At 37.1% G+C, this 26003-nt stretch overlaps 1 protein-coding gene across 12 annotated transcripts in view; it reads right to left on the bottom strand.

The window, feature by feature from the left end:
- CTNND2 (catenin delta 2) overlaps positions 1 to 26003 on the bottom strand; it is a 648554-nt gene that overhangs the window by 382305 nt on the left and 240246 nt on the right. For all 12 annotated transcript variants that reach the window (XR_010829527.1, XM_066992559.1, XM_066992566.1 and 9 more), the window contains one exon: positions 15898 to 16010. Coding sequence is in view for 11 of the 12 variants with exons in the window: in XM_066992559.1 (XP_066848660.1) it covers positions 15898 to 16010 (113 nt within the window). In the remaining variant the exon portion in view is untranslated. The remainder of the gene's footprint in view (positions 1 to 15897; positions 16011 to 26003) is intronic.

Here is a 26003-nt window from a genome sequence, read left to right as displayed (position 1 = left end):
AAGTCATGTTTTATACCACAAAAGCGTAAACCAGACTAATTACAACTGCTCCTTGTTTATACCATTAACTACAACGAAGAAGAAAAATTGGCAGGTCAGAAGTAAAGCACGTGGATACCTGTTGGGGATCTGTCATGCACAAAGGTGTCAACATGACTGTCTCATGCAGCTCTGGGGCAGGAAGATCCTGCTCTACCCAAGGCCGTTTCAGTTACTGTCTGTCTTACTGTAACGAGTCCCGATCCCACTACCAGTCTGCTCTGTGTTACTATCTTACTTCATGCAATGCACAAGAAATGTTTCTCAATGTTTGATGAAAGATACCAACCAACCATTGCATTTCACAAGCTAAAACTGAGCCACCTGAACTTGGAACAACAAAGTAGTAACATCAAAACAACGCACTCATGTAAAATGTATATAAAAAGGCAAAATAAATCTTTTAAATCCTATCTTAATAACTGGATTAGATTAAGACTGTTTAGCAATATTACTGCTTAGCATCACTTAATATAGCTTTAAATTCTAACAGGATAAAGTGAAAGAATAGTATATCCAAAAAAACATACCCCAGGCTGGTTGCACTCGTAACTAATGCCATGGTACTGCTGAAATACTCACGTAACTACGGTTCTGTTCTTCGCTAAAAGTCAGCACTAATGCAGAAAGCTGTATATTTACCATAATATATAATTTTAATGACTAGTCAAAATTTTATCTCTTCACTGTGTATATCCGGCATTCTTTTAAACAAAATAAAAGCCATCCATAGCCTAGATTTCCAGTAAATGCTTGAAATAATCAAAACCTGACAAGGGTTTTATTATGCATGTTAACAGGGCTTTCTTTAATTTTTACTCATCAAGGAATAAAAGCCATGCTTATTTAAAATCACTGATGTGAAGGGGTTCATGTCACAGATTATCTTCATAATGTGAACAAGGGCTTTTATTGTAACTGCGTCAATATCCCTTTTTGTTGTTGGGGGGGGAGTTTAGCTCAATATAAACTGTCATCTAAATTCATTGCTAAGGAACAAAATACTGTATTATCAGTGCCTCGCTGCAGAAACAGAGCTGAACCTTGCAATGCTTGTGTATTCCTGGGCCACTAAAGTAAATATATTTACAGGCATTACTGGATATTTATTTATTATTGGTATTTTGTTCTTTTGTCTGAAAAATGGATCTATAAATTAAAAAAAAAATAAAAATAAAGTGATTTAAGTGGAAACCTATGTAAAAATTAAAGCAGAATGCCTGAGTAAGATTTTTGGTTAATTACTCATTTCTTAGGTACTAAGACTAAGTTCTCAATAGTAAAGTTGGCACATGCATAAGAACAAAACTGAGCCATACTACAACAGATTCTTAGGGTGGTAAGGAGGGTAACACATAACCCTTTGCTATTTCTAGAACTTCTGATTAGAGCCAAAAATAAAGACTTGACGAAGATGAATGTCTTGCAAGTCTTTAGCTTCAAATGAAAATGCTATTGTCTTCTTAATTACAGCACTAATTGAAAACACTTGAGGGAAGGAAGTCTAGAGAACAGGAATGGAGAAGCGATGGATGAGAGAACATCCAATAATAAACACACCACTCTTTTAACACCCAACTTTAAGTATTTTTTTAAACCAGAAAAAAAACACAATTATAAATCTGGGACATATAAATGCTGCTGCAGAAGCTCTTTCAGGTGGACTTCTGTAATATACTGCATAAGCTATGCCTCTTTTGCACATTTTATTCTACGTGATTAATACTGACTGGACAGAGAAAATCAGAAAGCTTTTTGTAAAAGCTTTCCATATATGAAGTCACTTATATCCTGACATTTACATATTCCTAGGAAGGAAAATGCTATATATTCTAATGTAATATATTTAGCAGACTAGCATATAAAGCAGAGGTAGTGATTACTTCAATTTATTAATAGGGTCTTCTGTTCTCGTCAGCAACTTGCAATGATTATTTCCTCCCAACAACTACGTTTATCAATTTACATACACTACATTTCATTGACAAATTATTTGGCCATGAATTTCCAAAAATCTGCCAGAGCTTTCTGTTAATCAACTAGAAGGGGAAAATTGGATAGCTGAACTACAAAGCACTGATTATAATTGGATCAGTCCTGAGAGTGTAATAAAGAAATTGCTTGCAATGTTCAACATATACTAGCCTAGCATTTGGACTAAAAGTGACTCAGTATAGACTAATGGTTCCACATTAATGTTCGTTAAATGCTGTTGTTGTATTAGATTGAAGTGGGTTTAAATTAAAATGCTACTTACAAACTGTTTTTTAGAATGAACAAATTTTGTGATTAACATAAAAGTAAAAAGGAATGATTAACTGCATTATGTTATTCCAACCACATACACCTCAATTTATGGAAGGGAAAGTATTTCAGCACTGGCAACAACTTGGCTTAGAGTGCAAGATCACACAATGACACATAAATAAACCCCAGGTGCAACACTACAGATATTGTAAAGGTAACAGTGTGCTTATCACTCAGTGAACCCATAAACCTGAATCAAAAATTAAATATTAATACCTCTCTTTTACACTAGGAGATCAGGGAAAGAAGGTGGTGTCAGATGGGGAAAAAGACCAAAACTAGAACTTTTGTGCAAGTGTTAATGCTGCATTTTCTGTACTGTGAAAGAATACTGCAAGCCTTCAGACAACCAAAATGAAGGGACTGCCTGTCTGCCAGTGTTACCCTCCTAGTTCCTACAGCTGCCTTACTTTCATAGAATCACAGAATCGTGGAATCATTAAGGTTGGAAAAGACCTCCAAGATCACCTGGTCCAACCATCACCCTATCACCTGCCATCAACCTATCACCCTTCATCCAGCAGAGGTACCTTGCCAACAGTACTTGCTGTCTTTGGCTCCTTTCTTGCAGGGCCTGACCCAAAGCAGAGTTGCTTATACCAGGTACCAGGCAGCTCAGCAGAGCAGTTATCACCGTTGTGAGATGAGCAGTCTTCTCTATCCCAGTCATCTCCCAAGTGGAATTTGTGCTCCCCAGGGATGTGCAAGATAATCCACTGGAGTGCAGGAAGAAAGTATTTTTGATATTATTAAATAAAGTGTTTACTTCATTTTTATCTCATCTTTTACTAATTTCTATTTTGGTGTGCTTTGTAACGTACGTAATATCTTAGTACAATAGTACACATAATCTATAAATAAATAACTATACATGCGGTGGGGGTGCATGCTTAAAAATGTCATACTGCCAGGGGTGCATGATCAATATGTTTGGCGCCCACTGCTCTAATTCAGCAGGGAGGCTGTTTTAGGAACACTGATCAGAATCCAAGGAGGCTGCTCAGAAGTCAGTCTTGAAACCGATGACTGTTTTTGTCGGGAGAGGAATGTCATTAGGAACGTCATTGCTTCAGGGAACCAGTGAAGCTGGATGAAGCCCTCACTGAAGCCGTAACATGTCTACCAAGTATCTGAGGACTAGGATTTCTTCTTTTTTTCTGATAAATTTCGAAGATAATATGTTTATCTAAGCTGAAGACATTCCTTTCATGGTAATCACTGGCTCCTGTTACCCACTCATGAATACTTTCAACAAAATCAGTAGCCGTACTGAAAACCTTCAAGGCACCTTTCACAGGATATTTGGAATTAGGCAAACTTCATGCTCTACTCAATTTGATCCTTATCCTATTGCAGCTATATTCACAGAAGTCTAAGTGATGAAGATTTAATTGAAACCAAAATACAACAATTTAATCTTGATCTTGTTTCAAGATAACAGGATACAAATGTAAAGGCTGTACTATATCTTCCATCTCTACACCTGGAGAGTAGGGTGCTCTACAGAGAGTGAGGAGGTAGAGAGCTGGAGTGCAAAAGTCTATTATTTTTAATTAAACCTTTGTTCAGGCAGATGAGCAGTGTTGAGACATGAGGTAAAAATAAAAGGGGTAGAGGAAAGCCAGAAGGAGACACAATATTTATTCACAATTAGTAGTAACTGAGACTATATCTACTATGTGCTGAAAGCATGAGAGATTTAAAAGCCCCTTAACGTTTAACACATTAAAATCTATAAAATCTTCAGCTAACTGCTGAAATGGCAATGTGCCTAGAGAGCATATAACATTAGCCATTCAAAGCATGTTGCTATCAAATTGTGAGACGCCTGCGGAAACGAACTGTGCTCATTCATCTCTTTCCTGGAATTCAGCTAAATATATTAATACCTCCTATGTGCTTTTGATATTTGATATACTTGAGCGTCAAGGAATGCAAAGTTCAGTTTCTGCTTACAGAACAGTCATGGTTGTAGCAGCACCACTGAGATGTTTATCTATGCCAGTTCCTCAGAAAAAGCAGATAGACAACAAAAAGGAAAATAATATCAGGACCAATTCCTGTGCACATTATCTCATATGAACAAGGAGAGACCTATTATTAATAATAACAATGTTGATTTCTAAAGCAAGAGGAAAAATCACCAACACCACCACCCAAAAAAAACAAAAACAAACAAAAAAAAACACAAAGACAAATCTTTTCAAAGTGAATTGATAAGTCTTAAATTTCCTGCAAACACTACAGCTAAATACAACAATAGGATACAGGATCCACTTTCAATGTGGCAACAGAAATTACTACTGTAGACATGAGTGTATTTCTGAAAACTATGTCTAATGAGAAAGCCGTAACTTCCACCAATACATTTTTATTGAAAATTTCCATTTTATAAAAAGATTGCATTGAAAAACAACTCTAAATAAAACCATGACCAAGCTTAAATAAAACCATAAACCTAGCTTAATGGAAAAGTAACTTAGTCATTTGCTAAGGACAGATAAACTACCTTGGAAGAGTTTTTGGCAAGAATTATTAGCAACTGTTCCCTTATCTACACTAGTGAAAGGTGATCAGGACTTGTCAAAGTAAGGAAGTGCAGGAGGTAAGGGCTTTATTTTGGCAAACTGCAGTGTTCAGGCACGTGAACTGGGTGGAATATAAACTTAGGCAATGGAAACGGAGAGGAGGGTGGTCAAGACAAGTCAAGGTCAGCTACACAAGCTCAGAAAGTGAGAAGCAGAAGGTCACGGTGATGAAGGGAAAGAAAATATAGCGCCTGACTGCAATATTTCTTTGAAATGACACAAAGTTGAATTTGTTCCCTCAAGAACAGGGAAAAGATAGGCTTTGTTTTCATCTGCGGAACAAAAAAAAATGTTTGGAGTTCTGGGAAGCTTTCAGCTGACTGCGTTTGGCTCAGCCCTGGTATAAATGCATTGCTATACAACTTCTGTTTCATGACCATTTCATTTCTAAACTGCTTTGGGGATAAATCATGTTGTGTGGAGGGATGCTGTTGTCTACAGAGCCAATGGAGTTTCATAAGCTGCAAGATGTGTATCATGGAGAGAAATATCTATCTGCGTATAAAAATAGCTGAAGGCAATCCAATGGTATTGTATCAACTTCTGCTGCCTAATTCTGTTGTAAAGATTCATTTGAATTGTTGTCAGGTATTCACTGTTTCTCATTTCCCTGTACAGCCTTCCAGATATGCAGAGATCCTAATAACAAGATAGTATCTCAGGAACTGACATACAGATGTGATAACTACTCATAACAGCAAATGAGATTTGTTTTCAACAATTAGACCCCACATTTCTCAACTCAAGTAGCCGTTTTGAATGAGTATTTTCAACTTTTGTCTTTGGTTTTCCCAATGGTAAGAAGGGCACAATATGGTTCCATGACACCTCTGCCTCGTCCTCCTGTTCTTTAGACTCTGCCCCAGTCTCATTTTCTTCATCCTGCTCCGTCCCGCTCTTCATTTCTCAGACCCTCTGATTCATGTGTGTGCCTATTAAATTCAAGTCTTCACTTTTTAGACTGCATCTGGGTTTTCCCAGATGCCTCACCCACTTTGTGTACAAGCGTTCCCCCTTGCAAACTTTCCCCCCCACACACACGCTTGTAACTGGGATCCTACAGGCCCCTGGAGGTCTGCTTCTTGACTTCTTTACATTGGGCTTGAAAAGAGTCCTTCCTACCCTGACCACTCTGGGGGATGGATGGGATAACACCACACAGACCGCCCTTCCAGCTCCAGCATGGCTGGGCAGGGCTGAGGGAGCAGGAGCCCAGCCCAGCTGCAGCACCCGGGGCTGCTGTGGGAGCCCAGGCCTGGGCAAGGTGGGGAAGGCCCAGGGCATGGGGCACGAGGAGAGTCAGGGCTGGTGGCGTGAGTCTGGAACACCACCAAGAGCAGCAACGATGATGATGATGACGACTTGAAATCCTTGTCAGAACCTCAACATGTCTCTCAATGTGCATCTTGAAAAGAAAATATTTAACCTGGGAGGCTCAGCTTGACAAAACAAGGGACAATTGAAATCTTGGTTCAATACAAAACAGTAGACAACATTAGTGATAGATACCGCTTATAGTCTCTGTCCTCAACACTGACTCTTTGAGGCACCTTGGCTTCCCTATTTCTGTTAGTGTTTGATTCCAATTGCCCATGGCCATTAAATAGTGTCATCATATTACAGAATCTGTTCTCAGCCATAAAACACCTACTTCTAAGATATCAAAAATAAAATGGCATCTAGTATGTTTGGTCTACAAGCAGTAAGCACTAAAAATCAACTTTCCTGGACAAGTTTAATCAAACTTTCCTGAAAATACTCCAAATTCAAGAACTTTACAATAACAAGGCGCTCTCCCTCAGCATTATCCTCAGTCTTGTCTTCCTCCAGCCCTATCCAAAAACATTTCAACATCTGATAAGTAAGGATGGGGACAAAAAGAATATTGTCAAATTATTAAAGCAGAGCCCAAAGAAGTATCATAAAAAGTAGAGCTCAAAGGGCTGTAGAGAAATAGTTGTGTCATCCATATCCCACTCTTGACAGATATTCTACATGTGTTTAAGCTTCAAATGATAGTATTTAATGTCTCTTTAGGCAATCTACTGCAGTGCTTATCTGTCCTTAATGGTAAATGGTATTGCTCAAATTTTTCAGAAAATGGTTTGTTATAAGTGGTCCAAACACATATCCTGATTCTGTAAGATATAACTAAGTTTTACGTCAATAAAGATAAACATGGAAGTATTGATCTTAGGAAGCATATTTCAAATTAGTGCAATATTCAAGTGTCAGGCTTGCAACAAGACATAAATGTGAATGTTACAATTGTTAAGAGTTTTCAGACATCTCAGTATCATCCTAGCAATGCACTGAGTTAGAAATTACACTCTTGAACCGTCTTCATTGGCTTTCTTATCCGTAAATGATTACATGTAAAATATAAAAGGTTTTTATTCTGTTGTCTTCATTATGCTTTTTTTGAGTTTTTGTTTTAATTTTCCTGGTATTAGTAAAACAAACAAACAAAAAAAAGACAAGCTAATTGAGAGAGAAGCAAAGTGACAACTGGCAGCCCCAAATAAAGGCTTTTAGCTGAAAAGACCATTTCTTAAGGCACTAGAGGGAAAAATATCTATATCATTATTGTCATAGCTTCTCTGAAGTAGCGTGGATGAGATTAAAATAAAATCTGATACCTTAATTTCATAAACATGCCAGCATTGCAAGTTTGGCAATGCTCAATGTTACTGTGTCACTGCTCTCATGGAGGTGATATCTCAGGCAGAAAAGGAGAGTACTTGGCAAGCAGGAGAAGGGAGAGAGCATCTGTGGAGGGGGTGTTTTACAAAGTCTTGTTGGAGTTTGTGCCTACAGAGATATGTCTAGAAATGATACAACCTATAATACTATTGCAAAAGATATGGCTGTATTGTAAAAAAAAGAAAATCACACTAGACTCAATTGCTTGGACATTTGCTGGAAATTTGCCTTTCAGCAACAGAAGCTTATCTGCTGCAAAACCGTGAAACTAGTTAGTTCCCTGTAGGAGATCAACAGGACGAATCTGTTTTCTCAATGTGCTTTATTATAGAGAACTAGCACAAAGCAAAACTCTAAATTAATGGAAATACCAAAAAAGTTTTACAACTTTTGACTATCTCATTTTCATGATTTTTTTGGTACTTCAAACGAACAAAAAACAACAAACAAACAAACTAAAAAAAAAAAAAAACACTGGCTCCCTAAATCATAGAATGGCTTGTGCTGGAAGAGACCTTAAAGATCACCCAGTTCCAAGCCCCCTGCCATGGCCAGGGACACCTCCCACTACACCAGGTTGCTCCAAGCCCCATCCAGCCTGGCCTTGAACACTTCCAGGGATGGGGCATTCACAGCTTCTCAGGGCAGCCTGTTCCAGTGCCTCTCCACCCTCTGAATGAAGTAAATACTGGACTTCCATACAGTGAGTACAGACAAATTCATACTTATGACAAACATCAGAGATCCACCATAATCAGTCAGCAGGGTATTTATAATACATCCTTTATTATATATACATTGGCTATTAAAACAAAATTCTGTACAACAATTGTTTTCATTTTGTCTTAGGAATCAACTGTAGAGATTTTAAAAAATGAATATACGTCTAAATAGAAAATATATCTAACATACCTCTAAATAGAAGTAACAGTCCCACTGAAGAATAGAAATAAATAAATGGACAAAGAGTGTTGTCATCTAAATATGTAATAGTTACATGCACTTCTTCTTCATGACTATAGCACACGCAAAGGTAAAATCTTAAATTTGAAATTTAAGAAAATTATAAACAATTCTTCATTGAAAATTTCTTTTCAGAATACCAAGTTTTCGGATTAGAATCCTTCCCCCATCACTGAATTGTTTTTTTGGATTTAGGATTATATGAAAATCAAATGTTATATCAGGTTGCTCCAAATGATCCAGTCATAAGTCTGATGTATTAATAATGGTCTCAAACTAACTTATTCACCAAGTCTGGAATGTCTATTGGGATACAGTGTCCATCACTGTTCAAGTCTATCTTTTCACTATGTCATAGCCAAAAGATCAAGAGAGAGCAAGTACAAGGCAAAACAAACAAGGAAAGAGTATTTAAAATACTTTCCTCAGTATTTCCCTAATCACTTTTCTTACTTCTAAACCACATCCTCTGACTTTCACACTCTTAAATGTGGTGCTACACATGAAACCAGCAACATCAACTATTGACGTCAAACTCACATAGGAAATCAGTCGTGGTGCGTTGTGATACGTGTCACATTAAGCAGAATCTGTCCATTCTGCTTCTTGGCAACTCAACTACTTCACAAAATTCTTATTCCTAAACAAAGACTCCAGAAGTGCCCAAATGCTGTGTTTAGGCATGTAAAACAGCAGGCTGACTTTCAGAAGTGCTGGACTTCTGCCTTTACCTAGAGGAAACATATTAGCACAGTGATCATCATCCACCAAGTAGCAACTCAATACCATGAAAGTCACCAAAGATTTCTGTGATAGGTGAGTAGATTGTTGGAGACTAACAACACATCCTGAAACACCAGTTGGTAAATGGGAGAGCTTCAGAGAGACGCATGCAAAGACCTCTGCTATTGTGGCAGTATACATTTTAGTTTTCTTGGAAAAACAGTTATGTCATAAGAAATTTGAATGTTACTAGATCTCATTTTGCAACTGTTTTTTATAAGCATATGCTCTTTACAGTTTTGGTAATGTGCTTTATACAACTAGTGTTTTCCTGTCACTGTCATTTCTTTTATTTTACTGTGGGAAGTTTTGAAGGTATCAGTAAGAATAATGGTAACCAAAGGGAAAAAAAACAGGTATGTTTTCACCTTGGCGTATGAGAAAACAAAATATTGTATCTCAAATAAATATTCTAGTTAGCAGGTTTTTTTTTTTTATTTCATTACTCAGATTTATATTTCACTTGTCTATATTTCTGGCAAGGTCCCTATAAAGACATACAACCATGAAATTTAGCACTTCCAGAATCTAGTACTTGCTGAGACAACCTTCAGAAAAAGTGAAGTATTAGTAAGACCTAAATCACTAAGTCACTTCATACCCAAACTATTGATGCCACCCATCTGTCCTGTCTAACTAGAACCACTTCTCACCAGGCAGGATCAATCTGAGGTATGGAGCTATACCACCACAGTATTGCACAGTGACTCCAGTGCTGCATAGCTATAAGCAGTTGCATTGAGGTATTAAAAATTACCTTGCATTACTTTCTGTATCCTGATATCTATGATAAAATAAAAAAAGGTTATATCGTAAGTTTATAATGACTAAAATTGAGCCACCTGGAGCTTCACAGTACAGCTGGATACACAGCTCCTTGTGGGCCAAGTGTTAGATGTGCAAGAAAAGTGCAGAAAGGAAGAAGAAAGAAAAAGAAAAAAGCAGCCAGAAATAACAGGCTTTTAGCATGTTCCTAAAAACATGGTTTCTAGGGCACAATCTTAAGACACACAGGAAGACTTCATAAAATTCAAGTTCCAAGGAGGTAAAACTGAGAACACTTTTCCTGGTGTCTCCACTATGAAGTGCACTATAAATACCTCTTTGCTATGTGCATGTGCAGTTGTTTTAAGATTTTAGATCAAGATATGGCAGTAAACAACACTGAAAGCTGGTTTAGCCAGACTACCATTGCAAATATAGATAGCTGCTGCACATACTAGATTTAGATACCCGTGATACCACCTATGTAACAAATATTAACAAGAAAAAATCATTTTTGGTATTTTGAGTGAATTTTAAAGTGATTAAAAAAAATCTAACTTTATGGTATTAAAATATGCTGATTATAATTAGTCCAGTTTGATTATTCCCTGATAAGAAAAGGCATATGAATAATAAATCTAGATGCTACCAGATCCCAGAATCATGGAGTTGTAGGGGTTGGAAGGGACCTCCAGAGATCATCGGGTCCAACCCCCCTGCCAAAGCGGGTTCCCTAGAGCAGGTTGCCCAGGTAGGCGTCCAGACGGGCCTTAAATATCTCCAGAAAAGGAGACTCCACAACCTCCCTGGACAGCCTGTTCCAGTGCTCCTTCACCCTCACTGTGAAGAAGTTCTTTTGCATGTTGGTGCGGAACTTTCTGGGATCCATTTTGTGGCCATTACCCCTTGTCCTGTCCCCACAAACCACTGAGAAGAGGTTGGCCAAATCCCTCTGTCTCCCACACCTCAGGTATTTATACACATTGATAAGATCCCCTCTCAGTCTTCTCTTCTCAAGGCTGAACAGACCCAGGTCTCTCAGCCTTTCCTCACAGGGAAGATGCTCCAGGCCCCGTATCATCTTTTTGGTCCTCCGCTGGACTCTTTCCAGGAGATCCCTGTCTTGTTTGTACCGGGGAGCCCAGAACTGGACACGGCACTCCAGGTGAGGCCTGACCATGGCAGAGTAGAGGGGGCGGATCACCTCCCTTGAGCTGCTGGCCATGCTCCTTTTAATGCACACCAGGATCCCATTGGCCTTCCTGGCCACCAGGGCACACTGCTGGCTCATGGCCAACCTGTCGTCCACCAGGACCCCCAGGTCCTTCTCCTCAGAGCTCCTCTCCAGCAGGTCATCCCCCAGCCTGTACTGATACATGTGGTTGTTCCTTCCCAGGTGCAGGACTCTACACTTGCTCTTGTTAAACTTCATTTGGTTTCTTCCTGCCCATCTCTCCAGCCGGTCCAGGTCTCGCTGAATGGCAGCACAGCCTTCTGTGATGATGATGGTCACATCACTGAAGGATGTATGGTCACTTCTACTGGAGACTCAGAGGCAGGATTTCACTTTAAATGACAGAATTTAAAGTAAATGCAACTGATTTAAAGATGGTTTTAAAAATGTCTTTACCTATAGAGGCTTAATAATAAGAACTTTAAGTTTTGGTTTTAGTTTACGTTCTGCCTAAAAAGCATGCTTAAAACAAACACATCATTTCATTCAGAGATCAATTAATTTTATTTATTTTTTTGAATAAACTACATTAAAATAAGAGGATCTTTATAACCCATATTCAAAAAAGTAAAATAGTTTCATTTATTCAGTAGTAATAATGAAAACCCTTGTTTCAAGAAAAGGATCCAGAGCAGGAGGATTTTTCTTACTTTCTTCCACAGTACTGCTGGGCATGTATAGTTTCAAAAACAATAGTCGTTTGTTAATTTTAAATCCTGCTTTGTCACGTTCGAGACACTTTCTGTTACTTATACAAACATGAAGGGCAAACTGCACTCACTGTTTTCACTGGAGTTTCCATTCACTCATTCCGCTCCACTAGAGGCGTAGTAATTCCTCCGCGACAGGAACAGTATTACTGTCTCCCATAGTTATGGGCCCACACTTATTTCATCAGTATATTTGAAACTGCTATAGGGCAAGTGGTACCCATCGTAAGTACAGTCCTTAGCGTTTTATTGCTGTTGTTGTGATTTTATATTAGCTGTAGGTCTCCACTGATACTTGCTGGTAAAGGTTATACATTTTTTTTCCACATGGGTGAAAAGTGCTCTAATGCAATTGGCTATTGACCTGTTGTGAAAATACCAGAAGAAGAAAAGAGATAATAAAAGTAAACCCCAACATGTATTTTAATTACGTGGTTGAAGCATGCTTTATTTTTCCAGAACTTTGGTGATAGTTTTGTCCCCAGGGTTTTTGTTTGCTTTTTTTTTTCCTCCTTTTTTCCTTAGAAGTGTAGCAGTATAAGGATGGAACTAGGCAGAATCGCACAAGTTGTACTCAGGGAGCGCAAACATAAGACTGGAGAATGAAGCTTCAAAAGCAGGACTTCCCATAACAAAATCCTAGGAAGGAGGAAGGGGGCTTCTTCCCTCTCTCTAATAAGACACTTCCACATTCAAACAGCTCTGTAATTGGAAAAGCAAAAGCTAAACACAGATAAACAGAGATCTAAATCTTGATAACTGTGCTATCGCTATAATACTGACTGCAATGGAAACCTTAAGTACACTCTATTTACATATATTAACAAGCGCTATGTAAGAAGACAGAGATATTAAAATCCATACTGTTGCTTCAGAGGACAGAAGTTGTCCCATATACTAGGTTGAAAAAAGATTAAGGGAATCCCAAATTCTTTCAGAATTCATTTGTTAGCCGCAAATTTATTCTTTTGATCAGCCCAGTCCTCTTCCTTTTTCTCCTACGCAGAGATCAGTCTCAAAGGAAGACTGCCACTATGTTCAGATACAGAGATGAGGTCAATAAATAATCTTCCCAGTAAGAAACATTGTTTTGTGAGGATTTTTAATTTCTATCAAATTAATAAGAAAACACAATTATTTTTAACTTCAAAAATCTCCAGTTTCCCCTGTACACATACTGAAACCTCTTAAGAAAGTTCAAGACTTAATCTACATTTTTGGAACTATTCTCATCACTTGAACTTCTTAGCTTGAAAGGAATTGATTGAAGTAGGAAAGCGAATAAACTTTAAATGTTAATGTGAACATTAATTACAAAAAGTCATGGGACAGAATCAATCTCTGCTGAACCTGAATCTTTATTCTCAAAGGAATTATCAAGTTTTGCCAAACCCAGTAACTCACATCAATTTACTTTAATACTAAACACAAGCAGTATTTTAAAATTCTGATTATTTTCTTGAAAAAAAAACAAAAACTGTTAACTGCAGATTATCATTATAGCTACAGAAGTAACAGGATTAATTGGGAATCTACTAGGGAACTCTTAATGAATGATTCAAAAACTTGTAATATTGTCACTTCCAGTGCAGTAGCAAAGATGTTAACATTTAAATGATTTAACAACTTAATGAATGACATTTGTTTTTATGGTTATTCTGGGAAGTGTAGCCTGCTTCAGACTTCCTGGGTTTACTCTCTTGGCTGAATAAAAAAGACATAAAATTCTTCAAATTGTACTGTATCAGTAAAAGAGTAATTTTTTAAATGTTTACAATTTTCAATAAAATTAGCCACCTTGTTTTAAGGTATGTCTGTCTAAAAAGTATTTTGAAGCAAGTCTCTCTCTAACTCTACAGACTCCAGTCAGCTGGAAAGTCAGCATATCAGCCTGATTGATATTTAATTTCATTTAATATTTTTGTTTGTTCTACACCCTTCCATAATTTTTGAGTATTTTAAAACTAACAAAAAAAGGTCATGTAGTATGTAAGGGAAAAACGATGACCCAACAAAAACGATACTAGACTATTAGTAGTTTCCTTTTAAAATCACATGCCAAGTCTACGAACTCCTATTTAATTGTAAGTTTTTAATGTTATTTCAAGTAGTTGTTAAAATGCTAGAAATTTTAAACTCTCCTATGTAAAACATTTCGGGGGCAATTATTATTGTTCTTTTTTTAAACATGCAGTCTCCTAAATTATTCCAGGTACTGGTTTGTTCTACAGAGAGATTAGTAGTCAAACTATTAAATTTCTCAAACAACTGAAGAGTCTTAAGAAACAGATGAATGACCTCGACAACACTGATGACTAAAAAGTCTAACTTCACTGACAGGAAAGAAATTCACCAAAAAAACCATTTCCTTCCAAACAAGGAATTTCCCAGTCTCCATATCACCAACTGGAATAATCATAAGATAACAGCATTATTCAAAATTAGTTCGGGCAGCTTTTTTGAAATGCAGTCACACCATATGTAAAAATGAGATTACTGTGGGAATGCACCTAAAGTGCAAATATAGTACAGTACTACATTGCAAAATGTTACCTACTCTGTGTTTAAATAATTCAAAATACTACAGATTCTCTAACACTAATATAAGTGTACCTGGTAAGAAAAAACACATACATTAGAATAAAATTTTCTCTTAGGGAGTTAATTCTTGATTTATTGTTAAGAATTTTTGTACTTAAATGAACTTCATCTACAGCTTCTGTTGAATTACTGAAAGATTCTTCTGAATTTTGCCATGTTAATGGCACTGTTACATATAGCATTTTTGTTGCATCTGTTGCATTCTACTGAATAGTTATTTCCTAATTAACATGGAAAACAATTTATTTAACTGAAATGCAATCTGAGTTACTTAAACTGAGTTTATTCTTATAGTGACAGATTTTTTCCAATTCCAGATATTTTCATAAGTTTTTCTACTTGTATCACACAAAACTTAATACTAAGCTTGGCATATTATACTTCATCTTATGTATTCAAAAGATATCACACTTAATATTTCCACAAATTAAAAAGGGAGATATGTCCATACAGCATTTTTTCTGGTCTTTGAAACCCAAGTGCTATCATCTTTCATTTACTAACTTCATCTGAGAAAACAAACTACTGTGAAGAAGCTCAAGGCTACCAAATCTTTACTCAAACCAAACTGACCAAGAGATCAGCCTGCTTTTGTACAACTGCTTAAATAACACTGCCATCATCCAAACAATTTATCAGAATAATCTAATTTAAGAAAGCCAGTGTTTAAAAACATATTTTTAAAGTGATATTATTACATTTTGATGTCAAGTTGGCAGCTTTAAGTAACTAAATTACATATGCAGGTAAAAGGATCTCTCTAAAGCTTTTAATACTTTCAGTGATGAAGTTTTGATAAAACAGATTCACACACTTATCAATACATCTCTGCTCTCAGAAATCTCTGGCTGAAAATGATAGCTAGAAATAGGAATTCCACCAAACAGGTAACAGAAACAGGAGTTCTTCTATTAATCCACTCAGACTATAGCAAGTCGATGAATTCCAAATATGACTAGTATCTTGTTACTGGACAAAGCAGATAACAATTACATAAAATTCATCCTCTTCTTGAGCTTTTTTTTTTTTTTTAAAAAAAAATGTGGATCAGAATTCAAAATTCCAAATGACTAAAATCTCATGCTCCCTGATGTATGTATATGTATTTTTTGACAAGATGATCAATGCTGTTTATTTTCAATGGTAATTCATAACAGCAGCAAAATTCATTACCAAACAAAGGAATTAGTAATTTATATATTACCTAATGCTGCTCATGCTTCCAGTTTCTGATCCAAGCTTACATCTCTCCAGTTGGCTAGCTACAATCTGACGTTCAGCTTCAAGTTCTCGAGTCAGTCTCTCAAATTGCAGTTCCTGAAAAAAAATAAATGAAACCGGTCATTTTAACTTATCTCGAGATTAATAAGATATCTCAGTACATAACAATAATCGTGCAAAAAAAATGCTAGTATAGTATCTTACAGGAAAACCTTTTTTGTTTTAACACATTCACAATTCAAGTTTTTGAGGTAACACCTACTCATTCCTTCATTCACTTTAATGATACGTGTCGTAGAATCAACAGTTTATCAGGAATGGAATTTACAAGCCATGTTAAAGTCATTCACAGTCCACATAGATCTCTTACTAGCATAAAAATATGTTTTTGAAAAGGTGATCTAACTATATTGTCATAAGAAACAATTTCTATTACTTAAAAAAAAAAAAGATGTAAAATTCTGCAGATGATCATATGGCGATGAAAGCTTTTCTAAATGAAGAAGAAAATCAGTCATCATAGTACAGGCTACTGAAATAAATTATACTGAAGGTATATTGTTATGTACTGAACATGGTTTAATTTCAGCATTTAATGATGTGCAGAAGGGAAACCCAAAGTTTTGGGCAAAAGCCGTATTTAAAATCCTGCCACTAATTGAATATATTTTCTTTTACTCTGTCAGGGAAGTCAGACTAGCCCCACCAGGCAAGGTTTATCCACAGACCTCATAATTATATTTCTAACAAATTTACATTTTTATACACAAGAGACTATTTTCTTAAATAAATAAATAATCAAAACAAGAAAAAATAAGTAAAATCCTCACTATTCCCTACAAAGCTGTATTTCCCACATATGGTATCAGTACTTTTATCAAATACAAAATATAAACACTTTTAGGGAATTATGTTTATTTTAATTTTGCCAGACTTTGCTGCCCTTTCATTTTGGTCATAGTTACATAAAATCATGTTCATACGTAAAAGGAAGAAGTTCTCTGGCCTCTCTATGCATTTGTTGAGGGCTGAAGGAGATGCATTTTGTGAAACCACTTGTTAAACTATACTTGTGTCCACACAAATGCATTCATTCTCTCTTTCTCCCCCTTTTCTTTCAAAAGACGCCTTCCTGTGCTGTAGAGGTATGGGAGAGGGTGCACGGGAAACGGTCTGGGCCCAGCTCTTAGACCCACTAAGTGCCTCTGAGGAACTTGGCATGTGGGAGAAAGGAAGAAATGGCAGGGGCAGAGGGAAGGATCCAAAAAGTCTTTGCCCTCTCTGCTACCTAAAATCTTTGACCAAGAACCCAGTAGCATATGGAGGCATAAAATTTGTGAGTCTCTGTCAGTAGGGAAACAGTAACTGAAATGGAAGAAGGAAAGGACTGGTGGCTGTTCTGCCTTATTTAGCTGGGCCATCCCCCTTTGTTTCTATTGTTACCACCATGGAATTATTTCTCTCCTGCACTAAACGTAAGGGGGAACCACCACACAGACTATGTACAGCAAGGAAAAGCTGGTGTACACTGAATGGCCACTAACTATTTGACAGAGCCTACTTAATTCTGCATTCATTACTCCAAGCAAGACTACCAAGGGTGCACCACCATCAAAAGAGTCAGACTGATGTAAAGAGCAACCAAGACGTAACACTCCTCGCTGAATGTTAATACTGCATCAGGAATCGTAGTTAATATTCTCTGCATGTGCTTTTGTTGTACTCCAAAATGTCTTTTTCTTTGTTGTTTATAGATAACACTATTAAAAATCACCTAACAGAAATCACCTGGTTTGGATACGCCTACTTCACACAGAGCATTTGCTTGCTCACCTAATAAAATCACTTGTCTGAAAAGAGACTGTAGATCAACTTTCTAAGAGTTGTTGTTCAAATCCTGGCCTTGTTTGAGTGAAATAATACACTTACTGCAGAAAGGATTGCAACAGAAATATTATTGAAGTTTTGAAGAACATAAAAGCAAAGTGCTATAGAATTTGCTGCATGAGCTTGCTTATACCTAAGCACATAAGCACTAAGAATTTTTGATAGCATGAAATAAAACAAAACCAAACATAACACAGTTTACTTCCAAAACAAAAGCTTTAACAGCTGTTCTATTCCACAGCCTTTTTAAGTTACTTTATTCTATCACGGCAATGCTACCAATGCAGACTTTGAAGCTTAGCTTATGGCTTCAGCCATCCACCTTCATTTCCTGTCCCAGCTGAGGTAGGCCAGACACGTTCTTGTCCACGGCCTAAGAGAAGGCACTTTTTTTTTTTTTCACCTGCATCATCTTTTTCTTTCCTGCTATCTGCATTGCATATCTTCTCATATATTTTATGTGCTTCATATTCCTTCAGTTAATCACTCCACTGACTACTTTCCAGACACTTCTGTATCTTCCCAAAACCTTTATGCCACAAGAAAAAAAAATGTTCTGAAGACAAATTATTCATGAATCTGTTCTTCAAAACACACCTTTCTGTATTTGATGACCATCGTTTATCTTTCTTTTTCACTCCTTTCTCTTCTCTTCTGCATTCCCTCTCTCTCTCATTTCCTAGCATACTTCATGACTCATCCTCCACTAATCTCCTTCAGTCCCACTATACGAATTCCTATTCTAGCAAATTCCCTAAAATTACAGGTTTAGGCAGGCTTTTTCTCCAAACAATTAGTCCCTTATTGAGGGAATACTTCTCTTCTTGAGATGTATAAATCCATGTTTTCTGCTTTTACTGTCCATAATATTTAAGTCCTGCCCTGCAGAGATGAATGGAAAAGGACAGTTGTGTGTACAACCCTTCTTAAACAGGAAGCAGAGAGGTGCTGGATCACTTATGGAAAAAAATAACCTTGGGTTCCTAGAGCATGAAAGTTGCTGGAACAGGTAACCAGTAACTTCATTACTAGCTTGCTTCAATGGCTGCTATTTCTTACTTCATCGTCTCCTATCAGGTGACATCAGAAGTTACCAAGGGAAGGAAGGAGATGAAGGTGGGGGGAATGAGGATGTGTGAGGGGGCAGATCCACACAACTATCCCCATCCCCCTATTTTCAACATTCAATATAACAAAAAATTGTGTTAGGTATTCCCTCATGTGATGTCCAACATGTAGGTCCACAGGGTTGCCTCAGGAGTGAAAGAAGAAAAGGACTCAGATAATAGTAGGGAGAATCTGCTATTCCTTTTTATCAAGAATCTGTCAGAAAAAAGAAATTAATAAGCTTCCTCCTCTTTGTATGAGAAGCAGTTAAGAGTGACTAATATTTGAATAAATCCATATGCTTAGATTTCAAGCAGCTGTCACAGTGCAAGAAGACAGAAACTAGAAACAGTGTTTGCTTACATTTCATAAAAATAACCACTGAACCTGACTCCATCATTTGTCTTACTTGTTCTGTTTACAATCATTTTCACCAGTTCATGCCATGTTGTGTTATCATCACAACCTTCTATTATTCATCGGAATCAAGCTAATCTGAACATCAAATTTAAAAACAAATTCCTACCCGCTGATCATGCAAATCTGTTGTCAAGACAATCGCAGAATGAAGAACTGCGGGACCTACAATGCAACATCAACACTGATCTAAGTAATGCCACATCAAATGCAGCCTCATAAGACTGCAAAGGCCAATGATGCCAATGCAAAGTGCACATGCAAAGACAACGCAAAGCTGAAGTGACCAGTCTGACAGTCCTTAGCAACAGAGAAAGTGTGGGAGTGTGAAGCCAACAGAAAGATTAGACATCATCATGAGAGTAATCCAGAGAAATCACTCAAGAGAGCAGCCAAGGAAAAGGAGGAACTTCATGACAACTTCACCAAATTGTACTGAAGTGCTAAAAAGAGCACCTATCTGCCAGGGCATGAAACAATTTGTATTTAAAAGTTGTAGTTGTCCACTATCAACATTTTTTGGGGAAAAAAATATTATTTAGTCTATAGAGGGCAAGTGAGCAGGTTTCCTTTTTCAGTATGGGACTTCTATTCCATCTACTCTCTACAGCCACTAAAGCATCAAGCAGTAAATAAGACTTGAGACAAACCACTTGTCTAGCAGTGGTCTAGAAAACTGAACAGGACTGACTGAAAGTTTCTCATTTGTATCTGCTGAGTGGCTTGTACTGACTCATTTGCATGTCAGGAGCAGTAAAACAGCTTCAAAGAAATGTGGCTGATACCTAGAGCTGATCTCGCCTTACTCTGCCCTTTGCAATCTTAAAAGTAATCCTTCAATCCTCTCACAGACAGATGTGTATTGACGCTGAACAAAAGGCACAAAAAAATTAGCAGAGATGGTAAAAAAAAAACAGCTGAAAAAAATTAATTTAAACATAATTGAATCTAAATTTAGGCTGACCAGCCTTATGAATTTATTGAATTCCTAAGAATCTTGGTTTCATAACATTAAAAGAGAAAAAATGTCTCACTTTTGACAGTAAACATGCTACATAAAACCACATTGGTGCACTGACAGTCATTTAAATCTTCAAATACAGACAAATAACAATACTGAGGAAAGGTTGGGAATCCCAGGTGAGATGAATAGAGAAAGCTTGGTTACAGCTACACAAAAGAAATGCTCTTGTGGACTGAAGTCTCTTATAGAAATACCTTAGGAAACACAGAACTTCCTAAGGTACATAGGATGTGGAAATATACAACACTCTCTACTTTGTCTTAATATATTTAACAAGAAAAGTTGTACCTCAATGTCACAAGCACTCTGTGTATATTGCTATGCACATCCTATGGTATCATGCATACTTCCATACACTGCACATCTATAAACTCCCAATTAAGCCATTACTTAGCATTGTGGTGGCAACAAGCCCTTCCTAACATATCATACTGGAAACACATGAGAAGCTGTATGCAAGGTACCTACTTCCTGTGGAAAACAGCAAAATCTAGAAAAGTTTAACTTGTTGGAAGTCCTGGAACAGCATTCAGACATGAACGAGACCTGACAACCCACCCTACATCTAGAAGGAAAACAGAAAATCTTGATGGTTTCACGAAAGATTAAAAACATCACTGGCAATGCCCCTATCGATCTGACACTGAATGTTGTTCAGAAGCTTCAAAATTGGGCTTTAGAATGTACCATTCAGTCATTCTAGCTTCTCTACTTTCTCTGTTACTAGACTGTGTTTTCACTTGTACTGTTCTTATTCTTTTCCACTGAAGCATTTCATTCTTCTCCATTTAATAAAATTAGGGTGTGGGTAACTGCCCAGAACAAGGCAATTAGATGAACAGAGTGGTGGAAAATTCCAAAAACTCCGTAGTAAACACTTCGCAGGATCTTAACAGAGGCATAAAAAGTCAAAATTTAAAAAAAAAAAAAAAAAAAAGTCTTGCTAATAGCTATGAATGTACCTGTATGAAACTTCAAGTTTCCAGGTGACATCAATTTGGAGGAAGCAATTCATACACTGAAGGGCAGGACTGCCATTCAGACAAACCTTGAGAAGCTGCAGAAATAGACCAACAGGAACATCATGAAGTTCAAGAAAGAAAAAATGGAAAGTCCTGAACATCATGAAATTCCGAAGAGAAAAATGAGAAGTCCTGCATGAAGGTTGGACTAATCCCATGTAATCAGGACAGCATCTACACAAAAAGGATGTGGAAGTCTAGTGGACAAGAAGTTGCAAGTCAGCAATGCATTCCTGTGGTGATGATGGCCAACAATATACTTTGCTGTGCTACCAAGAGAACTGGCAGCAGGATAGGGAAGTAATTATCCCTCTCTGTTTGGTACTCATGAAGCTGCATCTTGAGTATAGTCCCTGGTTTGGGGCCAAAAGAACAAGAAACACAAGATTTTAAAGACAAAACTTCAGAGGGTCACCAAGACGGTTAGAGGATTGAACATATTAAACAAGGAGAAGCTGAATGATTTATTTATTTATTGATTTAGGCTGGGGAAGAAAAGGTCTCTGAGGATCTAACTACAGACTTTTACTACTTAATAGGGGACAATAGGGAAGACAGCACCAGACTCTAGTCAGAGGTACACAGCAAACGAATAGATAAAAGACAGCAGTGACAAGTTGCAATAATGCCTTATATGCAGTCAGAATTTGCAAAACAAAAAGACAAAAAACCATCACGGGTGGTTAAGCCCTGGAAGAGGTTGCCTAGACAAGTTGTGGAATCTTTAAATTTCCATTCTTGTAGATTTTGAACTGCACATCTGATCCAACACTGAAGCCAGTCCTGCTTGGCGTAGACCTCCAATGGTCTCTTTTAACCGAGACTTCCCAGGATTCTAGAACTGACAAATTCTGGGAATTATTGTTCGAAGACATGTGCCAATCTGTATTATGGATTAGAAGAAGAGATCTGCCCAGAACAGATCGGTGACTACCAAACTCTGATCATCATCTTGCTTACATAAAGATACATTTGAGTTAACACAAGTGCTAGCATTTTATCAGCCAGAATCTGCATTTCTCTAGTTCGTGCACTCACCTACGCGAGAGCTTTTACAATCACATGCTTATCTACAGGAGACTAGCATGGCAATTCCCAATTTAGGCTGGTTTTCGTATGGATTATTTATGAAGTCAAGAACGATTTTAGATGATCATGTTTAAATATACACAATTTCTTCCTTTTCACTGAAGATTACTTCAGAGAAATCCCTTTCATGCCTTTAAAAACTTTTACAGAAATCAGACCCCATTTTATTTTCTATTTTTAGGATTCTGATACAAATGATGTCACAATTACATTCAGTTGCATGTTTCAGCTCTCCAGGCACACTGCCCTGGTTCCTCTTTGAGTTACAGGCAAGCCTTGCTCTCTGAAGGCATACTGCCCAATTGCCTGGACTTCTGTTCCTAGCAAAATTACATTATTTCTTCTCCAGCACAATCACCAAAGTTATTCAAATTATCTTTTTTTTTTCTTTTTTGTTTTTGTTACAATTACCCAGTCCTTTTTAATTCCATTTTTCCTCCTGTTTTGTATTCAGCTGCCATCTTTTAGCTCTCTCGTTTGTTTTTTTTTCCTTCTCACTAGTTTTTGCATCCCTTGCCAACACGCACAATGGTTTATCATGCACCATGATTGCTGTGGTATTCCACTTCCTCTCAGGCAAACTACTTCAGTCCCCAAAGTAACAAAATGTAAGCAAAAGCCTTGGAGTGTTAGGACAGGATTAGAACTACTAAGAGCTTTCTTATCTCATATGTTGGCTACTACTCCTTTCGGAGTAGCAATGTAAAGAGGATGTAAGATAAATTGACTTTCTAACTCACTTTGACTTGCTTTAGGGCTTATTAATTGTAAAGTTCAAGGTGGTAGCAAAACAAAACCTCTGAGACACTGGATATTCTCCAAGGAGAGCAAGAGAAACAGGGCTGGAGTTAAGTAACAGATCTTGACTCTTCAGTATTAAATTGGCCTGAAATTGTAATCCTGGTTTACTCCTCAGCTGTCAAAGATTTACTAAATCTATGTTGAAAATAATAACGTATTAAAAAATCCTTTTATGGTGGCAGTTTTTGGAGCCCAGTTTTGCATGTTCAGGAAATCTAGTACATCAGACAGAACTGTGGACTGATGCCTTTTACCTTGATCTTTTGATACATATCTGTAGGGTATTTCTGTTCTGAAAAGAGTAACGTTGTCCTGTTATAGCTGGAAGATGCTTATGATGATGTAAAGATTACTTGTATGGTTTAAAGATGTAAAAAGCTAAGGAAGTGAAACAATGTGGTTTCATAAAGTGAAACTTCTAATAATGATGTAGACATCGAAGCACTGAGAGAACACTCTTTGATTCTGACAACACACTCAGGTTCCACTTTTCTTTCTTCTCTGATCTATGGTCTGCTGTGCATTATGCCAAGATGCTAGTGATACCTACAGAGGTGTCAGTAAACCCACCCACATATGTGCATACTAAAGCCACACAACTCTTTGCATGCAATGTTTCTATCAACATTTATAAATTCAAAGTCTTCTCCAGCATCTCACTCATGGGGTTCTCCAGTTCTCCATTTATACATCTCTTACTAGTCTTCCTTTCCAGAGTTTTGAAGTTACATGTCATCCTAGGCATTGCACGCAGATGAAGAGTAAGCATTATAAATCCTGTCCAGAATAGTCTTAAGGAATTAGAGATGTCTGGTCGCTTCCTCTTCTCCTGCTTCCAGTGGAGAAATTATTCAGGCGAACAATCTTCTCTCTTGTTTTTACTTGTCTTGTACGAGACTGATTTCTCAATCAATACATAGACTGTCAGTGTAGTACATCCAAGAACAGACTGCGTAATTTGCAATTATCATTGAATGTTTGAATTAATCAGGATTGTAGATCTGAATATTGTCATGAGTAGCTATTAAAGAACTAGTTATTAATATGTTGGTCAGAGATTCAGAAATTATATAACAAAGCAAAACAGGCTAGTTATTTTTTAGAATAACTTACTGTATGCAACCTAATGTCTACAAGATTTTGCTCTTCTTTTCTTCCAGCTAATAACACAGAAGCTTGATTTTCTGCATACTTGCAGGACTCAGTTTGCTACACTTACTAAATGTAGCTGGACTTTCAAACAAATAGAGAATTATAATGAAACTGATTTTAATGATGTTTTTAAACAACAACAAAAGTCTAGTATTCTAGCAGACAGTACATTGATTAGTCAAATAAATTACATATTTCTACTACTCTGAAGTAGTAAAGAAAAAAGGAGAGAGTCTTTCAAACAGCACTGGCTAAAAAGTTGAGCTTAAGGACTGCCAGCCCTCAAGATTTGCTCATTTTCTCTCACAGATGATTCTGTGGCAGTAGCAGTTAAATTTGATAGTCCAAAATACGCTTCGGAATTTTTCCTCTTTCATTACTTCTGCCATTAAAAATATAAAAAGATGAGAACTAGTACAATAATTAGACAATTCATTCCTTTTCTGGCTACCCTGCAGAAATACCATGCATTAAGGTAATTCCCAACAGATTCATATTGTTTCTTATGAAAGAGAAACGCAATTAGTAATGAAAATGTTAGTTTTAAAAAGGTAACATTATGATCTTAATGTGGTATGAATAGGCTCATCATTTGAACAAAGTAAAAAGGTTTTCATAATGAAATTACAGTCTAAAAATTACCTGTTTGAAAACAAGAAGGTAAGGAACACACAGTTCAGGATAACACTTGCAGTATGGACAAAGATAATTTATTTAATTTGATTCTAAGGTCTTTCTCTATCTAACTGAATGAAAATAACTTGTATGGGTTGACATTACAAAAACACAGTACGGAATCTGCAGTACTGGCTGTCTAGTAACACAGAGACATTTTCAAAGAGGTTAGAGAGGAAAGGAGGGTACAAAATTAATAGTTCTGGGAGTCTTCTACTATCTCTATGGTTTGTACAGTCCACCAGAAGGGTGACAGCAAGACATGGAACAGAGACGGAATTTTGGATCCCAGCATAGGGAGTGCTCAGGATGCCCACAAGAAAAGACCAAATTCTTGCCAGTCTCAGTGCACAAAAGATGGTTTGAAACCTTGCAGCTGAGTTGTTCTTTAACAGTGATCATTGTGTGATCAGATCTAACTTCCCCACCAAAGCCAGAAAATCAACCAGTTATAAGGCACATAAAGAGAGAAAACACATAACAGCAACAAAATCAAGCATTAGCTAAGAGTTAAGTCCTCACAGGCAGCATGATACGGTATCCTTAACAACACCATATTGGAAGCACATGCAAGGCCAACATAGGAGTCAAGAAAAGCTTAAGACAGAACAAAAAGAAGTTAGCACAGTGAAACGGGAAGGCAAAGGAAGTCAATGGAAACAAAAAGTCTCCTTCTGAAAGCTGAAATCATATTCTTCCTAAGTGACTATAAATACTGACAGATTAAACATAAAACCACAAGACAGTACAATATGGTTTTGAGTGGCAAATATCCAAAGGCATCAAAGCTAACAGCAAATCCTCCTTCAAATGCATCAGGAGCAAAAAGCTGCCTGGGGACTCTGTAGGGCCACTGGGTGATCAGGATACAAAAGGGTTCACTGAAGAGAAACTAAGTGATTCCTTCAGAAACGT

The sequence above is a fragment of the Anser cygnoides genome, chromosome 2 (genome assembly GCF_040182565.1).
Source record: "Anser cygnoides isolate HZ-2024a breed goose chromosome 2, Taihu_goose_T2T_genome, whole genome shotgun sequence".
Taxonomy (NCBI): Eukaryota; Metazoa; Chordata; class Aves; order Anseriformes; family Anatidae; genus Anser; species Anser cygnoides.
Note: the sequence above shows the minus strand (reverse complement) of the source record. Positions and strands in the feature narration are given on the sequence as shown.